The 20,822-nt window shown below is 33.2% G+C and overlaps 1 protein-coding gene across 1 annotated transcript in view; it reads right to left on the minus strand.

The window, feature by feature from the left end:
- LOC139489478 (cadherin-87A-like) overlaps nt 1–20,822 on the minus strand; it is a 61,975-nt gene that overhangs the window by 17,104 nt on the left and 24,049 nt on the right. Inside the window, exons 12-23 of the mRNA XM_071275911.1 lie at nt 17,410–17,537; nt 11,645–11,845; nt 11,131–11,298; nt 10,036–10,197; nt 7,871–7,938; nt 6,744–6,987; nt 5,586–5,737; nt 5,013–5,091; nt 2,790–2,862; nt 2,193–2,371; nt 1,362–1,488; nt 765–913 (exon numbers count right to left, since the gene is read on the minus strand). Coding sequence (XP_071132012.1) covers nt 765–913; nt 1,362–1,488; nt 2,193–2,371; nt 2,790–2,862; nt 5,013–5,091; nt 5,586–5,737; nt 6,744–6,987; nt 7,871–7,938; nt 10,036–10,197; nt 11,131–11,298; nt 11,645–11,845; nt 17,410–17,537 — 1,730 coding nt within the window. The remainder of the gene's footprint in view (nt 1–764; nt 914–1,361; nt 1,489–2,192; nt 2,372–2,789; nt 2,863–5,012; nt 5,092–5,585; nt 5,738–6,743; nt 6,988–7,870; nt 7,939–10,035; nt 10,198–11,130; nt 11,299–11,644; nt 11,846–17,409; nt 17,538–20,822) is intronic.

Raw genomic sequence — 20,822 nt, forward strand, 5'->3', positions numbered from 1 at the left:
TTCACCTTTGTTAAACAACATTTTTTAAAGATTGATTTTTGGTGTTTTAACTCCACTTTTAAGCGCCACTTTTGTGCAATTATGTGTGGGCTAGAATTTTTTTTTGGTGGAGGAAGCAGGAGTGCCCACAGAAAACCATGGACCTTCGATAGGAAAACTGAAAATCCTAGTTAAACGAGACTTTTGAGTCAAGTGCATCTGCAAAAATGGGGATCACAACCTCAGTGTTGACTGGCTAGTGATAACAGAAGTAGAACTACTTAGACCACTTGGCCACCAAGGCCCACTCAATTTATTAAAGACTAACACTATATTTTCATAGAGGTCCGATGTAACTTATAATTGAATACAATTCAAATTTATTACATCACTAAAATCTCATTAAACAGTAAATATAGTTATCTGCATATATTCTAATGTTTGTACTATGAAAAAATGCTGAACTTTTTTTGTAGTTTTCTCATTTTGTGAAATTTTTGGAATACATGACATTAAAGGGAAATAATCATGTTATTCTTAACTTAAAATCATGATAGGGAGACACACCACTAATTTTTCGCCAATCACTTTCCATGTTAAATTCATCAATTTCAAGCATTTTTGTCAATCCTAGTCAATTAAGATTGGGTTAAATGCATCTACTACATTCAAAATTCAAACTCACAATCTCAGTGTTGACAGGCTAGTGATACAGTAGTTGGACTGATTAGACCAATAGGCCACAGAGGCCTTTTCTAGATATTAATGTCTATGCTTTTACTTACTCTATAGTCAAAAGGGAAGACAGAATTAATGACAGCACCATTACTATCTCTGGCTACTATAGAACTTCTAAGTATAGAGTAAACAAGACTACTGGTTGAATCAGGATCTGTGGCTGTCACTGTGTCAACTATAGCTCCAATACCAACACCTAGTAATGTAAAACAGTCAAATTAAACCAATCAAAATATCAGGTATATCTGATAGAGAGGAAATAAATTATATTGTAATTTTAATGCATGTGAATACAAATGTAGTTCATGTAGTTATCAGATTTAAGCCTACCACAGTGTATTATAGTTGTTGCAATTGTACAAGAGTAAGAATTTAAACAATAATTTTGATGTTGTGTCTTTAAGGATGTTAAGTTTCATTTCATATACTCTCCTGGTGGTAAATTCAGTATAATGTTCAGACATTTTGCTTGCTGTTTAGTGTTTTTTCAGATACTTGAAAATATTCATTGTTTTTGCATAAATTAATAACAGCTACTGGGTAGTCTAAAAATAACCTGAATAGATCTAAAAATGATTGTACTATAATAGACTTGTTGAAATCAAGATGAAACATAACTCGCTCGAAAATATCAAACCACCTACTTTCCTGAATGTTAGTAGTGTAGACCTGTTTTGGAAATACTGGTAATTTGTTGTTAGCATCTGTTATAGTGACCAGTACTGAAGCTGTCCCTGTCCTTGGGGGACCCCCTTCATCTCTGGCATGGATCTGGAAAATATTATTTGACAGTAAAAACTAGTACAAGCATTGCAACACATGTTCTTTTTTATTATGACTCTTATCATCACAGTCACCAAACAAATACAATACATTGGATAACTTTTATCATTTGTATTGAAAGAAGTTAATAATCTTTTTGTGATTAAATAAAAAGCAGACTAAATTGAGTTCATTTCAAAGCATTCTTAGCATCTAATGATGACAACCATCATACTAAAATTCCATCATAAGTTAAAAGAAATTCAGATTAAACAATTCATCTGACAAGAAGGAGAAATGACTAAAGTGATAACTTGTGATGATCCAAAAAGCATACATTTATAAGTGAGGCTTCCACAGGGTACCCCCCTCAGGTCGCAAGGTCTCTTTTAAATTCGTCGAGAGGTCGTTTTTAAGGGAAATGTACAGGTCGCAGGTAGTTTTTTTCCCAACACAAGAGGACGGAAGTCTGTCGGAGGTCGTTTTTTCCAAATTTTACAGGTCGCAGGTCGTTTTTAGAAGGCCCTCAGGTCGGAAGTCGCCTCTAAAAAGCCCAGAGGTCGCAGTTGTTTTTGACCATGCGGGAGCCTCATAAGTTTGTTTCAAGTTTTATTAATTCTGGTAAATATAAAGATTTTATGCCATGTTATTTATATGTCATATTAGATATATAAGTTTTTTTTATCATAATTAATAGCAAAGAGCCAACTTACAGTAACATTGTATAATTTAATATTGTCGTAATCCAGATTTTTCCTCGTGCTGACAGTGATAGCACCATTATTTGCATTGATAGCGAAGTTATCCTGGCCTCCACTCCAGATGTAATACTTAATGTTACCATTAGATCCAAAATCAGCATCAGTTGCCGACACAGTTGTGATGGGCGTGTCTAAAAATACACAAAACAAATACTCATTTTATTTCTGACTATGAAGTTGTATAAGTTTCTCATTAGAAAGGTTCAAAAAAAATATTCTTAAATCAGTTCATGGTTGTAATGGAGACACAAGGATACAGTTAGCCAAATCGAAGGGCAGCTACCCAAAATAATGTTATGTTATTAAAACAGAGACGATTAGAGATATTCACAGCAATAACACAACATTTTAAAACAAAATTCTAAAGAGAAATTTGTTAAAGATACTGGAAAGAGGGAGCTATTTCATTTATTTTACCACTCTGGACTTTTGGTAATCTTTACCAAAGGGGACCATTTCACTTATAGTAACATTGTTGAAGGCAATAACCCTTTGAAGCTAATTCAACTATACATTTGTAGTACCTTTTTATATTACTGATATTCTTACCTCTTGGAGCTATTTCACTTATAGAACCACTATAGACTGTCGGTGCAAATATTGGATCATGGTTATTTTCATCCTATCAAAAAAGTAAAATTTTAGTAAAAATAAATATTGAGCATATTTTTCAGGAAAAGTTGGGTAAAAGGATAATAAATACATTAGATGTATGTTACATTATAATATGTTATTCTGATTGGCTACACTGCAATCTCTCGTTATTCCTTAATCAACTTCATTACTCAATGAAATTATTATTCATGATGACACAAGGTCCCACAATAAAGTGCACAGGTAAATTAAACTAGAGGCTCTAAAGAGCCTGTGTCGCTCACCTTGGTCTATGTGACTATTAAACAAAGGAAGCAGATGGATTCATGACAAAATTGTATTTTGGTGATGGTGATGTGTTTGTACATCTTACTTTACTGAACATCCTTGCAGTTACAATTATCTCTATCTATAATGAAGTTGGCCCAGTAGTTTCAGTGGAAAATGTTAGTAAAAATTTACAAATTTTATAAAAATTGTTGAAAATTGACTATAAAGGACAATAACTCCTTAGGGGGTCAATTGACCATTTCGGTCATGTTGACTTATTTGTAAATCTTACTTTGCTGAACATTATTGCAGTTTACAGTTTATTTCTATCTATAATAATTTTCAAGATAATAACCAAAAACAGTAAAATTTCCTTAAAATTACCAATTCAGGGGCAGGAACCCAACAACGGGTTGTCCGATTTATCTGAAAATTTCAGGGCAGATAGATCTTGACCTGATAAACAATTTATCCCCCTGTCAGATTTGCTCTAAAGGCTTTGGTTTTTGAGTTATAAGCCAAAAACTGCATTTTACCCCTATCTTCTATTTTTAGCCATGGCGGCCATCTTGGTTGAATGGCCGGGTCATCGGACACATTTTTTTTACTAGATACCCAAAAGATGATTGTGGATAAGTTTGGATTAATTTGGCCCAGTAGTTTCAGAGGAGAAGATTTTTGTAAAAGATTACTAAGATTTACGAAAAATGGTTAAAAATTGACTATAAAGGGCAATAACTCCTATATGGGTCAACTGACCATTTCGGTCATGTTGACTTATTTGTAAATCTTACTTTGCTGAACATTATTGCTGTTTACAGTTTATTTCTATCTTTAATAATTTTCAAGATAATAACCAAAAACAGTAAAATTTCCTTAAAATTACCAATTCAGGGGCAGCAACCCAACAACAGGTTGTCAGATTCATCTGAAAATTTCAGGGTAGATAAATCTTGACCTGATAAACAATTTTCTAATTGTCAGATTTGCTCTTAATGCTTTGGTTTTTAAGTTATAAGCCAAAAACTGCATTTTACCCCTATGTTCTATTTTTAGCCATGGCGGCCATTTTGGTTGGTTGGCGGGGTCCCTGGACACATTTTTTAAACTAGATACCCCAAACATAATTGTGGCCAAGTTTTGATAAATTTGTTCCAGTGGTTTCAGAGGAGAAAATTTTTGTAAAAGATTACTAAGATTTACGAAAAATGGTTAAAAATTGACTATAAAGGGCAATAACTCCTATATGGGTCAACTGACCATTTCGGTCATGTTGACTCATTTGTAGATCTTACTTTGCTGAACATTATTGCTGTTTACAGTTTATCTCTATCTATAATAATATTCAAGATAATAACCATATAACGGCAAAATTTCCTTAAAATTGCCAATTCAGGGGCAGCAACCCAACAACCGGTTGTCCGATTCATCTCAAAATTTTACGGCAGATAGATCTTGACTTAATAAACAATTTAACCCCGTGTCAGATTTGCTCTAAATGCTTCGGTTTCAGAGTTATAAGCCAAAAACTGCATTTGACCCCTATGTTCTATTTTTAGCCATGGCGGCCATCTTGGTTGGTTGGCCGGGTAACCGAACACATTTTTTAAACTAGATACCCCAATGATGATTGTGGCCAAGTTTGGTTAAATTTGGCCCAGTAGTTTCAGAGGAGAAGATTTTTGTAAAAGTTAACGACGACGGACGACGGACGACGGACGACGCCGGACGACGCCGGACGCCAAGTGATGAGAAAAGCTCACTTGGCCCTTCGGGCCAGGTGAGCTAATAAAAACTTGATAAAAATCAGGTTTTCATGATGCTAGCTAAAAATGTAATTATAAGTATTGAATGCTTTTTTTTGTAACTTCATAGGGTTGTAAAAGCGTTGACCGTGAGCACACTTACTATAATAGATACTGTGATTGTTGTATTAGTTCTCTGTGGTGGTTGATCAGCATCAGTAGCCTCAACTGTTAGTACAAAACTGGAAGACAAACAAGTACTCAGTAACCGGAAATCATTCATTCAAGACGGCATTACAACTGATCATTTATTTTTTATTGTAATCTTGTTTAGCTTACATCATGTACATATATTTCAATTCTCTGTTCAAGAGCACTATATGATATAATTGATGTGTTATATGTAAAGTTGTTCTTCTGTTGTAATGTCAAACTTTTATGAGAATGTTAAAATGTAGGAGAGTAACAATCATACAAACTCACCTTTTACTTTTTTCTTAAATTACAATAAATTGAAAGCAGCTGCAATGTTGTTGTTTTTTTTTTTTTTATAAATTCCAAATATGTGACAGTATCAGTCATCAATAATAGAGACTTGCAGTCATAATTTCAGCAGTGATTATTATCAACTATTAGCAATTATATTTTTCTAAGAGGTCAAGGATTTGCAATAATAGACAAATGCATCAAGCTTATGAATTTACAGTAAAACCAATGAAACTAAACCTAAACTTACAATCCTTGATTGTTAGGAGTTTCATTATAGTTGATAGTTCTGGTGACAGATAAAACACCTGTGTTTAGTCCTAGTATGAAGGCTGCCGGTGGAGGTGTGTTCCCAGCTACAATTCTGTATGTTATATTGTTTAATGATTCTTTGTCTGTGGCCTAAATATAAAATATGGTAAAGGTTGTATAATACAGTACCTATGAATGCACACAAACAGAGATGACAAAATAGGAAGCTGTGTGTGTTATTTGCTGTAAACTCTTCTCAATTAATCCAGTCCAAGTATGTTTTTATCATAGACAATGACAATTACATTGCTGAATGATAAGGGTATCCAGTGGGCAATATTACTGTGAATAATCAGTGAATTCATTATCTCTACAGACTATATAAACACTGTAAAGTAAAGTTTTTCCTATACTTGTATTGTTTGCATTTAGTGTGTAGGTAAAGATAATATCTCTAGTTAGCTTGCTTGCTAGCTACACAGCTACTTTTGCATAGGTACTATTTCTGTACTAAAAATCTGTAGTATATATACTTGAAATTTACTTTTAATATCTTAAATTAGTACTATTTCTTTACTTTAGAATTATTGTAATATTTAGGTACTTGTATTTTCCAGTACTTGATTTGTACTTAAAATATTGTTACATAAATAATATCAACAATGATCACAGTATTCCATGTTTGAACATCATAACTATATGAGATTTGAAATTGACAAACCTTCAACATGCTGAAAATGTAACTGTGCAACCAAAAATCTGTAGTACTTAATTTTCAAGTATAAATCAAGTACTGTAAAATACAGGTACCTAAATATTACAATAATTTTAAAGTAACAAAATAGTACCGAATATTAAATGTAGATTTCCAGTACTACAGATATTTGGTACAGAAATGGTACCTATGCAAAAGTAGCTGTGCCTAGAAGTATTTTTCTTACCTGGACAGTGACAGGTAACAGAAGTAACAAGTCTGTTTCTTACCTGGACAGTGACAGGTATTAGAAGTGAATAGTCTGTTTCCTACCTGGACAGTGACAGGTATTAGAAGTGATAAGTCTGTTTCTTACCTTGACAGTGACAGGTATTAGAAGTGACAAGTCTGTTTCTTACCTAGACAGTGACCAGTATTAGAAGTGACAAGTCTGTTTTTTACCTGGACAGTGACCGGTATTAGAAGTGACAAGTCTGTTTCTCTGATAGATGTTGTATAAGTTGGTGGATTAAACACGGGACCAAAGTCATTATAGTTAATGATCTGTATAGATAATGGTACACTTGTCTGTCGTGGTGAAGAGCCTTGATCTACTGCTATATATAGAAGTTCATATCGTGGGGTCACTTCAAAATCTAGTGGTTTAGCCAAAGTTATGCTACCAGTATCAGCATTTACATTGAAACTAAAATAATAAAACAGTTTCATTTATATATATATGAACAAGAATGTGTCCAAAGTACACGGATGCACCACTCGCACTATCCTTTTCCATGTTCCATGGACCGTGAAATTGGGTAATTATCTAATTTGGCATTAAAATTAGAAAGATCATATCATAAGCAACAAGTGTACTAAGTTTCAAGTTGATTGGACTTCAGCTTCATCAAAAACTACCTTGACCAAAAACTTTAACTTGAAACTCCCACTTTCATTTTCTATGTTCAGTGGACCGTGAAATTGGGGTCAAAAGTCTAATTTGGCTTAAAAATTAGAAAGATCATCTCATAAGCAACAAGTGTACTAAGTTTCAAGTTGATTGGACTTCAGCTTCATCAAAAACTACCTTGACCAAAAACTTTAACCTGGACGGACAAACGGAACCACAGACGGACGGACGAGCGGAGTCACAGACCAGAAAACATAATGCCCCTCTACTATCGTAGGTGGGGCATAAAAACATAGAGAAACAGAAATTAAAACCAAACTGACAGAAATAATTGAAATAATTGACAAATCATCTCTTTGCTCTCATTTAACATGACTTCTGGTACCTATAAACTTCAAAATATATTCTAATTATCCAATATTATTTTATAACCAGTTTTGATACAAATATAAACTTTTTTGTGTGTGTGCTCTGTTGTATCAATTATCCATTTTTTTAGCATCACTTTATTCTATTTACACATCAATTCTGGTACCAGAGGTACTGGAACCTATCTTTTTTTTTTATATCTACCAAATAAGAAGTTATGGAACCAGATAATAAACTGTATCTTAGCTACCCCAACATATCCATCAGCTCTGTTGTCAATTCATATCCTAACAATCTATAATCAACTTACACATCAGCTCCAGTGCCGGATAATCTGTATCTCAATGCTGCATTCAAACCACTATCTCGATCTGTTCCCTAAAAATACAGATGACATGCTTAAATATCTCATTTCCTTAATGTATGTTTACATTAAAATCAAGTTCAAGAACCATTAAAAACTGACATGTACACCTCACAATGATTCTACAGAACAACTATTGACTAAACTCAGTATAAAACAAGAATGTGTCCCCAGTACACGAATGCCCCACTCGCACTATCATTTTCTATGTTCAGTGGACCGTGAAATTGGGGTAAACCCTCTAATTTGGAATTAAAATTAAAAAAATCATATCATAGGTAACATGTATACTAAGTTTGAAGTCGATTGGACTTCAACTTCATCAAAAACTACCTTGACCAAAAACTTTAACCTGAAGCGGGACAGACGGACGAACGAACGAACGGACAGACATACGAATGGACGCACAGACCAGAAAACATTGGTTAGAGGTATAGGGGGAGGGTTGAGATCTCACAAACATGTTTAACCCTGCCGCATTTTTGCGCCTGTCCCAAGTCAGGAGCCTCTGGCCTTTGTTAGTCTTGTATTATTTTAATTTTAGTTTCTTGTGTACAATTTGGAAATTAGTATGGCGTTCATTATCACTGGACTAGTATATATTTGTTTAGGGGCCAGCTGAAGGACGCCTCCGGGTGCGGGAATTTCTCGCTACATTGAAGACCTGTTGGTGACCCTCTGCTGTTGTTTTTTATTTGGTCGGGTTGTTGTCTCTTTGACACATTTCCCATTTCCATTCTCAATTTTATAATGCTCCTCTACTATCGTAGGTGGGGCAAAAAAAATCTTTTTATCAGCAATTCGCTTTAACTTTATGTACTTTTTTTGTCTAGAATTGGAAATTGCATGAAGAAGTACAAAAATCTATTTTCATGCATACAACTTAGCAGTGTGATAGCTGTAAGGGCTGTATTTGAATGACGTGTATATGTCATTGATAATTTTATACGATTTGACATGAAAGTGTGACATTGTTGCATTGATATTTAAAAGTTGTTTAGGCAATAGAATCCACGGGAAAATGTACAAAGAGTAATGAGTAGATGTATAAGGTGAGTTTCATTGGGGTCTAAGTGTGATGCGGGATTGCAGATTTTTTGTAAGTGTGACGCGTGAAAGTCAAATTATTGTGTCCTGAAAACAGGAAATGAGGTCTAGCGGGATCCGGGAAATGACAAAAAAATGAGAATTGCTTACGTACTTAGTGTAAGCAGGAAACGGGAATCTGACAAAAGAGTAAGCGGGATCCGGGATCGGAACCCCCCAATGAGACCAATATAGATAGGTCTCACATTCTGAAAATTTATATGCAAGTGAGACAGTGAGACACCAATTATAGAGATCATTTTGTTTTCTCTGACTGCCCTAATATATGTGCATCTTACAGTGATGATGTTTGCAAAATAATCTCTTTTGGTCTATGACATAAATCAATTTCTATTGTGAAGCAAAGGATTTTGGGGAAACATTCTATTTCCTTCCATGGCAAAGAAACCGAAGATTGGTCAATACAAGCTATAAACTATAAAGAGTATAACTATTCATTTTAATATTTATAAATTTTTGAAGATCAAGTTGAACTGTGAGATCTAACTCAACAATGATACCTTTGTGTACACTGTTATAACAGAAAATTAATGAGCAATGGATATGAAAATAAACTACGCAGTCAGTCATGGTCACATAAAGCCTGTTTCAACAAATGTCAGGAAGCTGTAATCTGTAGTTCCTAAGATACAAGCAGAGAATTTATACAAGACTGACAGTCACGAGAAAAACAGTGCACCCTTTCTCTTATGGACATTGGGTATAACTAAACAATAAAATAAGCCTATCAACATAGGAACTGTCAAATTTTATCTAGCAGAAATCCATAATAACTGTAGATTCATTTATTTTCTGGGTACCAATTTATGTTGAGGAAAAACTGTGTGTTTGTGGAAATTTGATTTCGTCTGCATGCAAGCATATAGAAAACTTGTATTTCTTTGAACCTTTAAATTCATGGTTCACCTTTGTCCACAAAATCCACAAAAATTGATATCCCATGAATAATAAGGAATTCATGCACAGTAGGTAATTTTGTTAGAAAAAAACATTAATCTACTTACTGTTACACTACCAATAGGTTGACCAACCGCTAAATCTTCTCTTGCAGAGAAAAAGTAACCAGCTTGTGAGAATTCAGGATAGTTATCATTGGCATCAAGTATGTTAATGGTTACCACGGTTACACTAGTTCTACTAGCATTGTTTTTATCAGTGGCAACAACCTAAATACAAAAATTAGAGATTTGAACAACAATTTAAATCTCTCTTTGCATTCAATGGGGAAGTATTATCACACTTGGTGGATTCACAAAAGTATGTCTACAGAAAAAGTGCAGTACTCTTGACATTATTTATGTTTTCAGTCATTTCGAAAATTGTATAATCTAATTAAATACTTCATCTTTCTGATCATATGTTTATTTTTGACCATATGTGAATCCTGAGAAATATGATTTAATGTGGAGGTTGGAAAAGGTTGTACTATATGACATTTTCCTATGCAATACCTATTGTTTTTCGCACAGGCAAATTAGGCAAATGGAATGGTTTCATAAATTTTTACTTCAAAATTTCTACCACCCATTTATATATAATCATAATAAATTAAAATTTTGTATGCCATACACACGTTTCTTCTTAAAAAAAACCACATAATTCGTGACACTCAAATTTGAAAAGTAAAAAGGCCAAATAAAATACAAAGTTCAAGAGCATTGACCCTAAGTTCCTACATAGGATTAAATATTTTGACCCACTCACAATGATTATAAGCTAAGATAAGGTGGCAATACAAGCAAGTTGACATTTTCCAAAAAGGTTATTAACATTATCATTCGACTGCTGTGATTAAAAGTGTAATAGGAAAATGGGAAAAAAACTTTATAATTCTTGGAAGTAAAATATAGACAAGTGTTTAAGCGTAAATAAGATGTAAATACATTAGATTTACTACTTAAGATGCTAACAACAAAAACTTATTCTTTAAAGATAAAGAAAAATAATAAGATAACAAAAATTTGTTGTGGTTCCTTACCCAAGACAGACATGATAATATGTAAAGAGGGTGATACTAGTCTTTCAAATAACTATTTCTATTTATATCAACTGACCAACAAAAGAGACATAATGAAGTTTATTCCATAAAATAGTCTTACCGTAACTGTCTGTATACGGTTGTCTGCTACCTCATAATCCAGTAAAGAAGGATTTACTATTGTCAAACTTATCAAGGCTGACCCTACTCCATTGTCAGGTGATACCAAAAAGTTGTTCTCGAACGGAACAGCTTTTGTAATCGTAATATTAAATCCAGCAAAACTTGCCTGAAAAAGAAAGGTTAGATGTCAAATTTAAAAGTCGTTTTTCATTTTTAAAAACCTATTAACTCTGATGAAAGGCATGTATGACTGAAAAACTAAAGTTTGATTGTTGTTTATTTAATTGCAAGTATTTCATGAACATGCTGGATGAAAATACATTTTCCAATAAAAATTCATTTGTTGTTTTGACAAAGCGTGAAAAAGGGTTGGGAATCAGGTTTCAAATTAAATTCAATCAAACAAATTATTTTTTAAATAACATAATTCATAGTTGTATAAATGGGAGATTTCAAGGGAATATAGACAAAATGTTGTCGAGCTAAGATGAGGCACTTAATAATGTACTTACATCATCAGGGTCAGTAACTTTCATTGTCAGTCCAGGAAGAGTTGATGGCCCTGATGTCTGTGAACCCATTTCAGTGACATTAACCATATAACTGGGGAATTCAAACTCTGGTTGGTTGTCGTCCATATCTTGTATATTGACAGTGATGGTGGTATCTGTTCGCTGATTGGTTTCTGTACCATTGAATTCAACTTCTATTGCCTATAAACAGTCATATAATACAACAAGAGGCTGTCACAACGACAGCAAACCGGATTTATTAACATTTGTTTGTGTCCTGGCAATATCACAAGAACCATTACTGATGAATGGTGAAAGTGAAAATCGTCAATATCAAATTTGACCTGCATTTTGTCATCAGCATCAACATATTAAAATTTGAAAAGCTTAGATTGAATGGTTCATGAGTAAATGCAACAACGTGAATGGAAACGCCATTTCACAATCTTTCAAGAACCATAACTCCTGAACGGTAAAAGTCAAAATTGTCATTATTGAACTTGACCTCTATTTTGTCATCAGTAACAACATATTAAAATTTTAAAAGCTTTGGTTGAACGGTTCATGAGTTAATGCACGGACAACATTTGATTGCCGCCCGCCTGACCGCCGTACATCCCCAAATCAATAACCGACATTTTTTTCACAAAAATCCAGTTAAAAATTGAAACATGACAAACAAGTAGGTGTCCATAGTACACAGATGCTCCACTGGCACTATCATTTTCTATGTTCAGTGTCCCATGAAATTAGAATAAAAACTCATTTGGCATTTTAACCATCATATCATAGGGAACATGTATACTATGTTTCAAGTTGATTGGACTTCAACTTCATCAAAAACCTTATCCAAAAACTTTAACCTGAAGCGGGACAGACAGACGGACATATGAATAAACAGACAGATGAAGGGACGCACAGACCAGAAAACACAATGCCCTTCTACTATCTTAAGTGGGGCATAAAAATGACATATCATTATTTTAGTACAATTTATCTTAAAAGCTACCAGCCATAAAACAGACATAACAAGTCAAGTGTTAGCCAGCTCCAAAATGTTGGTGCATGTTTAATTCACTTATCATCATTGTTTTCGGTAATCAGATTGTTCCAAAGATACAAATAAAATATGTATGTAACTAATGCAGTTCATTTATAGCTTAAAATTACCAGAAAATCAACCCAATAACAAGGATTGTTTATCAATACAAGGGAAAGAACAAGGTGATTTATTTGTATTACATTACCATATCATCAACATAATATCAAGCTGTAGAATTTGGTTGATATTTATATATATTTATAGATTACTGATGGTTTTGAAAACAAGAATTTCTAGGCTATAAACTCAATACATGGAAGGGGGATAGCTTTGAGATGAGAAGAAACCTGGAAACTTTGGTAGTTGAATGACTAAAGGCAATCTGTTTATCGTTACTTTCCTAATAGTACTGCAACCAGAGTTCATTTTTTAAAACTTTAATGGTCCGGAAGAACACACACCTAAATTATATATCGATGGAAAGAGGACAACGTGTACAATAAGAAAAGTTGGGTCGTAAAAATCCAGAGTGGTCACAATTTTGTGAAATTGAGGTCAAAGGTCAGACCTAAAAATATCAATATTTCAAACACAAGAACAAAAAGGAGAAATATTCTGATATTTATTCAATAGAATGCTACAAAAACGATTCAACCATAAGCATACACTATAAACGATGTTAAAACGGCAAGTTTGACTAATTATATGAAGAGCTGCCATTACAAAATGGCGTTGATTTGGAACCTTCTGATTTTTTTCCATTTAAGACATAGCAAAAGAAGAAGTTGCCTTGACCTTTTCACATCCATAAACTTTCATATTGTATATAGTATTTCACTATAGTATATTACAGAATTATTTTCTAAAGTATAAAACACCAGTTTATCAAATTATTTCAATATTTTTTCTATCTTTGAAAAAAACAAAATTTAAGCGCTGAAACAGTGTTTTTAATTTTGCATCTTAAAGGTTGTGTATTTTGTGAAAATTAGTATCTAGTTATAGATAAATACATATTGTGTATTTGTAAAGTCTGGACAGAGCAGTAATAACACAAAATATACTATAGTCACCCGAGGCGAATGCGAGGTTTAAAAAAAAATTGAGTGTAAAACAAAGTCAGTTTGGTGCATGAAAATTTTTTTAGTAGGATAATCCTGGTAAAAAAGTTAACTCATTGATTTTTTAAGGGAAGGATGAAAAATTATACAATGCAATGCCAATTTTCTAATGTTGTAATTCAAATTCAGTCATGATCCTTATATAACTTTTAAAAGCGACACACAATAGCTCAAGTATTCATAAAATAGGGACATGAATCAATCTCTTAGTCATCATATGCGGATTCAGTACGCGTATTAGCATTACAAGACACTTCCCTTTTTTATAAGAACAACTTCGGCACAGGACAGAGTTTGTTCAAAGCAAACACAGTTTTTTTAGTACAAATGCTATCTGGAGCGTAAATACCGTCATGATTTGGTCAAACTCGTCAGATATAGTCTTCCCTTTGTATAGGAAACACAAAAGAAATGTGAGTACAAAGTTTCGATCAATGTTCGTGACCCATATTCCAATATGCATATGCATGATGTATCTGCACTGCCAGTCCCAAATGTAAAGGGGCGAAATTGCTACAGAAACGATTTATTTTGTAATAGCCATACATTTACGAATTTTTGTTATCTTTAGGGACAATATACGGTTCAGAAGCGCCTTTGTGTTATTTTTCATCGATTAACTATCAAAGGAACTTTTGAGCCTAGGCTCTGTGTTGAAGACCGGACCGTGACCTATAATGGTTTACTTTTATAAATTGTGACTTTGATGGTGTGTTGTATCATTGGCACTCATACCACATCTTCCTATATCTATTAACAAGCTATGCGGGCATCATTTCCATAGAAATACCAAAACGAGGACATAGCTCATAAGACCACTGGTGGCAGGATGAAGTAATTGTTCTTCTTTTAATGTATCCTTGATATTTTCAGACACACCTTGGTGTAATTCTGAAAATCTTAATTTAGACTTCAATTTTCCTGCAGCAGATATGGCATCCCCTAAATTGAGTTCAGAGTTAAACTCTATAATTCATATCCCTTGGACCCACTGTGTCTGAATTGTAAGGTGTCACAATATCTAGTTAGTTCTGGAGTTTGGCAGTTTGGTAAGCATCAGAGACAATCTTGGGTAAAATTGATCGGTATATATAGAGGATGTGCTACATGCATGAGAAAGGCTTTTTCTTATTGAAAAACAAATCACATCACTAACAATCGTTATTAATGAACTGACAGCAAGTTCAAATTCTATTTTTTCAGTGAATGTTTTACTTAATTGCACAAGTGTTGACTTCAATAAGTAAAGGTTTTTCTTTTACACAAAAACCCTGTTTTCATATCCAAACTACAAGAAAGAAACTGAGCGCGTGATCGTATAAAAGTGTCAGGTTGTGAGGTTACATGTCGATCAGTTTGATCACATATATGGATTTCTGTTGTTTCTAATTTAAAGTTCCCCAAGGGTGACTGGGGAAACGAAATATGGTCACTTAGTCTTCCCCCGACCTGCAGTAAAACGAAGTTTGGCGTCCGTTTGGCTGTGCGGGATGTATCAAGTTCGCAGTCACGTCCGGTCAGAATGGGGACGTTAAATCCACTGCCTCGTGTAAAGGGAGTGTCACGTTCTTTGCACATTAAAAACCTTTGCACCAACTCTTTAAGGTGGCATGTTGCAATGAAAAATTTCTGTCCCAATCCAATATCCCATCATTTTCCAGTGGCAGTCTAAATTTTTCCGATCATCATCCCGAATGGCCTCTATTATGACAAAACCTACATATTGTTTTTATTGTTAGCTTGTTCTCGTCCTGAACATGCATGAAATATTTGCCACTGGACTTTAAGCAACCAACAATCAATCAATCAATTTAATTTAAAGACGCACCAATTTTGCCTTCTGGTGCAAGTCTCATAACATCACTGATGATTCGCCCACGGAAAGCAGAATATCAAGAGAAGTTGGTTTTAGCATTACCTTGTCACACACCAAATCTCTGCGAAACTTCAATAGTACTTTTCCCCCCGACCACTTGCATGCATATTAATTGCTCTGAGGTTAAACATTGACATACAATGTATTTTCAAACAATGTCATTATCCGGAAAAACCTCTTATCCGAAGGATTTGGTTAACTTTTATATAAAGTCAAAATTTTATTAACAAAAATATAACTTATTTACAGAAAATACACGAAAGAACTACTATATATATTCAAATCACTCAAAAATAAATTAACTTCTCCTACAAAATCTACATAATCACATCGAAACTATCAAATTGATTGTGAATGAAAAAATAAATGGTGGAGCTGATTGACGGATAGGATATTTCCGTAATTAAAAAAGGTACAAATGATGTTTTTATTTTTGAGTTTTTGACAAAATTGTTTGGAATTTGCCCAACAAAATTTCCATGCAGTATCACAATAATATGTTGTGTCCTCTCAAATGTCAAATACTGTTTTTGAATCATATGTTTTCTCGTTTTCAAAGAAAAACGCGTTAAATTTCTATCTAAAAAACAGCCAACTTTAAGTTTGAAAGTTTTACTTGGAGATGGTATAATATTTATGTCTTCATCATTCCGATGATCCTTGATGATATGTGCATAGAAAATATTTACGAAAAAAGCGGGAAATTTAACCAAAAAATATATTTTTGGATTTTAAGGTAACTACCCAAAACCGTAAATTGAGGGGTACTCCCATTAAAGGGATAAAATACAAAAATGTGACCATAGAAACTTTTTACGACCCGACGGAAATTAAAATATAGATATTATTCTATCATTTAAAACAATTTGCAGCCGTGTGTTATTCCGGACCATTAAACTCGTTAACTAAGCGTCTTTTTCGATGTCAGTTGCAGTACTATAAGCAATGTGAATGGTAAAGGCTTGTGACATCATCTCATTCTACTTGACTGAAGAAATATAGATGGCACCACTGCAACAACTATGTGATGATATTTCTCCTTTTGACTCCTCTTCTCTTTTCACATTTAAAGCGTGAGCTTGCCAAGCGTTTTAGATAATTTAAATTTAACTGTGCATTGAGATTGGAGAAATATCGTAATACATGAATTATTATGGCCCCAAATCTGTTTCTCTATGATTTTTATCCTGCCTTTTCAAAAATTTGCAGAAAGTTCTGTTCTTTATATGTGAAGTCATCAGGTTTTCAAGACATCACAATAGGAAAATTCGGAAGTAACCAAGAAAATTTGACATCATACTTAAATTTCTACCAATCAGTTGCAGAGAACAAATATTTCACTAGTGAAGAGCAAATATGTTTTCACACCGATCAAGAAATGTGAAAAAAGCACAAAAAAAACTAGTCTGATATTGAAAGTTATCACACAAAAAGTTCAAAGCAAATTGTATGAAAAAAGCATTACCTGAATATCAAACTGATACTGACCCTGTAGAACTTCTGTGTCTATAGGATTGTTAATTAGCACTTGAGACACCCAGGTGTTTCTTACCTGAATATCAAACTGATACCGACCCTGTAGAACTTCTCTGTCTATAGGATTGTTAATTAGCACTTGGAACACCCAGGTGTTTCTTACCTGAATATCAAACTGATACCCACCCTGTAGAACTTCTGTGTCTATAGGATTGTTAATTAGCACTTGAGACACCCAGGTGTTTCTTACCTGAATATCAAACTGATACCGAGCCTGTAGAACTTCTCTGTCAATGGGGTTGTTAATTAGCACTTGAGACACCCAGGTGTTTTCAGCTTTTTTGACAGCATCACCCACTCTAAACAACTGATTTGGATCTGAAATTTTATAATGTACAATAATTTCATCAAATCTGTTTTTTAAAACATATAATACAAAACAATAATGTGTGTTCCAAGGATTTGAAATGTAATTTTTCATAACATTTTCTGTACTAACAACAATTAGGACTGGACAGTTGTAACAATATTTTTAATTGTCTACAAGTTTGTATTCACTACAATACCAATCAACTACTGTCTCGACACATTTTGAAATAGTGAATTTTTTAATGAAGTCACCTGATACATGTTGTACATACTGCTGTATACAAGTAAATAAGGTTTGCAGTCTTTTGAATTGTAAATAGAATTTCTAAATTAAAATGCAACCAATACTAAAAGTTCATTTTTAATAACAAGAGTCCACACACTGAAGTGTATATAAACAGGCTTTGAGGAAAACAATTATGCCACGAGTACCAAATTATATTAAAACATTTTCAATGATCCATTTTAATGAAATAAAAGTCAAATAAACCCTTTAATACTGACATTATACATCTTACAATCATTCCATTCACCAACTATTCAGTCTATTGCTCTGAAAAACAGGCCTAACTATGGAAAAACTTTGACTTTGTCAGAAAGGAACGTATACCTTACAATCATTCTATCTACAAAAATAGGGGACCTCTAGCTTATAGCATAAAAACTTAACACTGACCAATGAACCATGAAAATAAGGTTAAAAGTCAGATGAAAAAGCCTGACAGGCATATACATCTTAAACTCATACACTTAATATTGTTGACCTATTTCTTATAGTACCTGAGAAACAGACTTAATTAAACCAAAAAACCTAACATTATTGAATGAACCATTAAAATGAGGTCATGGTCAGATGAAATCTGACAGATAACCATAAATCATAAAAACAGCATTGTCCAATGAATCTTTAAAGTGAAGTGAAGGTCAGAATGATGAAACCTGCTAGAAATGTCATTTACATCTTACAATCATTCTATATACCAAATAAGGTTGACCTTCAGCTTAATGATTCTGAGTTTTTGACACAAATTTAACCATGAATACACTGATCCATGAAATGAGGTAAGGTCAGGAGACCCTGTCTGACCTGTAGATCTTGCAAGGAATCTATATACCAATTACAGTTGTCCTATTACTTATAAGTGATAAATTCACATGACAATAAAACAAGATATAGTTTTTTTAAGTAGTCACTGAAACAAGAAAATGAGGTCATGGACAATGGACATAAAAAGACAGAAACAGAAAATTTAAGGTTGCTATTGTCACAAAAATGTTTTTGACAAGTATACAGTTATGAATTATATTTAAACATCCAAAACTAAAATGTATTATATCCTGTCAAGAAAATCTGTATAAAATTACCTTTTAAGGAAAATAAATAACCGATAATAGAAATATGAAAAACCTCTGATGGCATATTGACCAAACAGATATCAGTCTATAGTTATAAATTACAAAATGCATGCATAATAAATCACTCAAAAATAGTTCTGACTAATGCTCGACATGAGACATGCAAACACACCATGCTGAAATATAAAATACTTTATAAAAAGCATTTACATGATAAGAATTATAACATGCATTAGACAGCCTTTACGCAGCGCATTACTTTATTAACAGTTTTATAAAAGCATTATCATTTAGCATTTTATGGTAATTTTTATTTCTAAAGCCTGACTTATGTAATGTTTTTATTATTATTTGTTCATATACATACAATTTTACTGACATATAAATTTGACATAAAAAAAGTATAAAAAATGTTTATTAAAAGCAAAAGAACAACACCCATGGAATGTAACCTTATCCCAGTGCTTTTGAAAAAAAAACCTTAACCTTTACCCTGAAGGTGAGATACTTTAACCTTTACCCTGATGTAAGATACCTTAACCTTTACCCTGATGTAAGATACCTTAACCTTTACCCTGAAGGTGAGATACCTTAACCTTTACCCTGATGTGAGATACCTTAACCTTTACCCTGAAGGTGAGATACCTTAACCTTTACCCTGATGTAAGATACCTTAACCTTTACCCTGAAGGTGAGATACCTTAACCTTTACCCTGATGTGAGATACCTTTACCTTTACACTGATGTAAGATACCTTTACCTTTACCCTGAGGGTGATCAAGTACTGATGGTCATTCTTATCACCTTTACCACACGAACTATAACAAAGCTCACTTATGGTCAAGTTGATGAATATCAGAAGTATTCAAAATGTATGCCACATATAATTAGATTGATATTTAAAATTGTGGAATTTAAATATTATGAAAGAAATGTCATCAACAAAATCAAATAGCATTTGCAATTTGCTTCAGTTTGTGTATATTACATAAAAACTTCACTGAAAAACAGCTAGTTTGAAGAAATTACCATACATTATTTTGGAGGTAATGAAACTGAGATAAGAAAAAAAGCAATTAAATCTGCACCACCTCTATAATATCAATGGCTATCATTACTTATATAATTTCTTTATACAATCCATTGACAGTTTGATCAAATAATGGTTTAAAAGTAAAATCTGTAAGCTATTAATAAAACCCATGAGTACCCTAGGATACTCTGGCCATTAATTCATAAAATGCTATCAGGAAATTGATTTCAGATCTATATCTGATTAAAGTCATAAGTTTAAGTTTTTAATTCAAACAGAACATTTATTTAGCAGTATAAGGATGATTAAATACACCAGTTCAATCTGACTTTTGGGGGATATCAAGGATTTTTTAAGGATTTAAAAAAAAACAGGTGAGGTCAGAGGATCAAAGGGTATAAACCAAAGAGTTTCCAAGGATTTAAAGCCAGTGGAAAAATAGGTTGCCATAACAAATGTAATCACATCTATCATTCTGTATCATGCCAATATAAAGTGTCAACAACAAACAGTTGTCATGGCAACCAATATAAAACCATCATCCAAAGATATGAAAGGATCTGTCACCCTACATAATCCTTATAAAGTTCTGTAATACAAATGAGTATAAAGCACACTTTGTCAGTAGCTGAGAGCAAGGTCACATGTACTTTATAAATTTTCTTTCAAATTATTTTCTTGTCATATTTTAAAAATATTTCTTTCTAGTAATACAATCTAAATAAATCAATATTTGAAAAATGTCAGGAAATCTTGAATGTTTAAAAGTACATTTGACCTTAGAAGATTGTTTTGTCACTCTGGGTGTACCATAACATTATAGAGTTGGTTAGCAACAGTCACACTTACCGTAGGCTTAAAACACATAAGTTAATCGATTAATATCAGACAATAATACAAATCAA

This window comes from Mytilus edulis, chromosome 9 (genome assembly GCF_963676685.1).
Source record: "Mytilus edulis chromosome 9, xbMytEdul2.2, whole genome shotgun sequence".
In the NCBI taxonomy this organism is placed as follows: domain Eukaryota; kingdom Metazoa; phylum Mollusca; class Bivalvia; order Mytilida; family Mytilidae; genus Mytilus; species Mytilus edulis.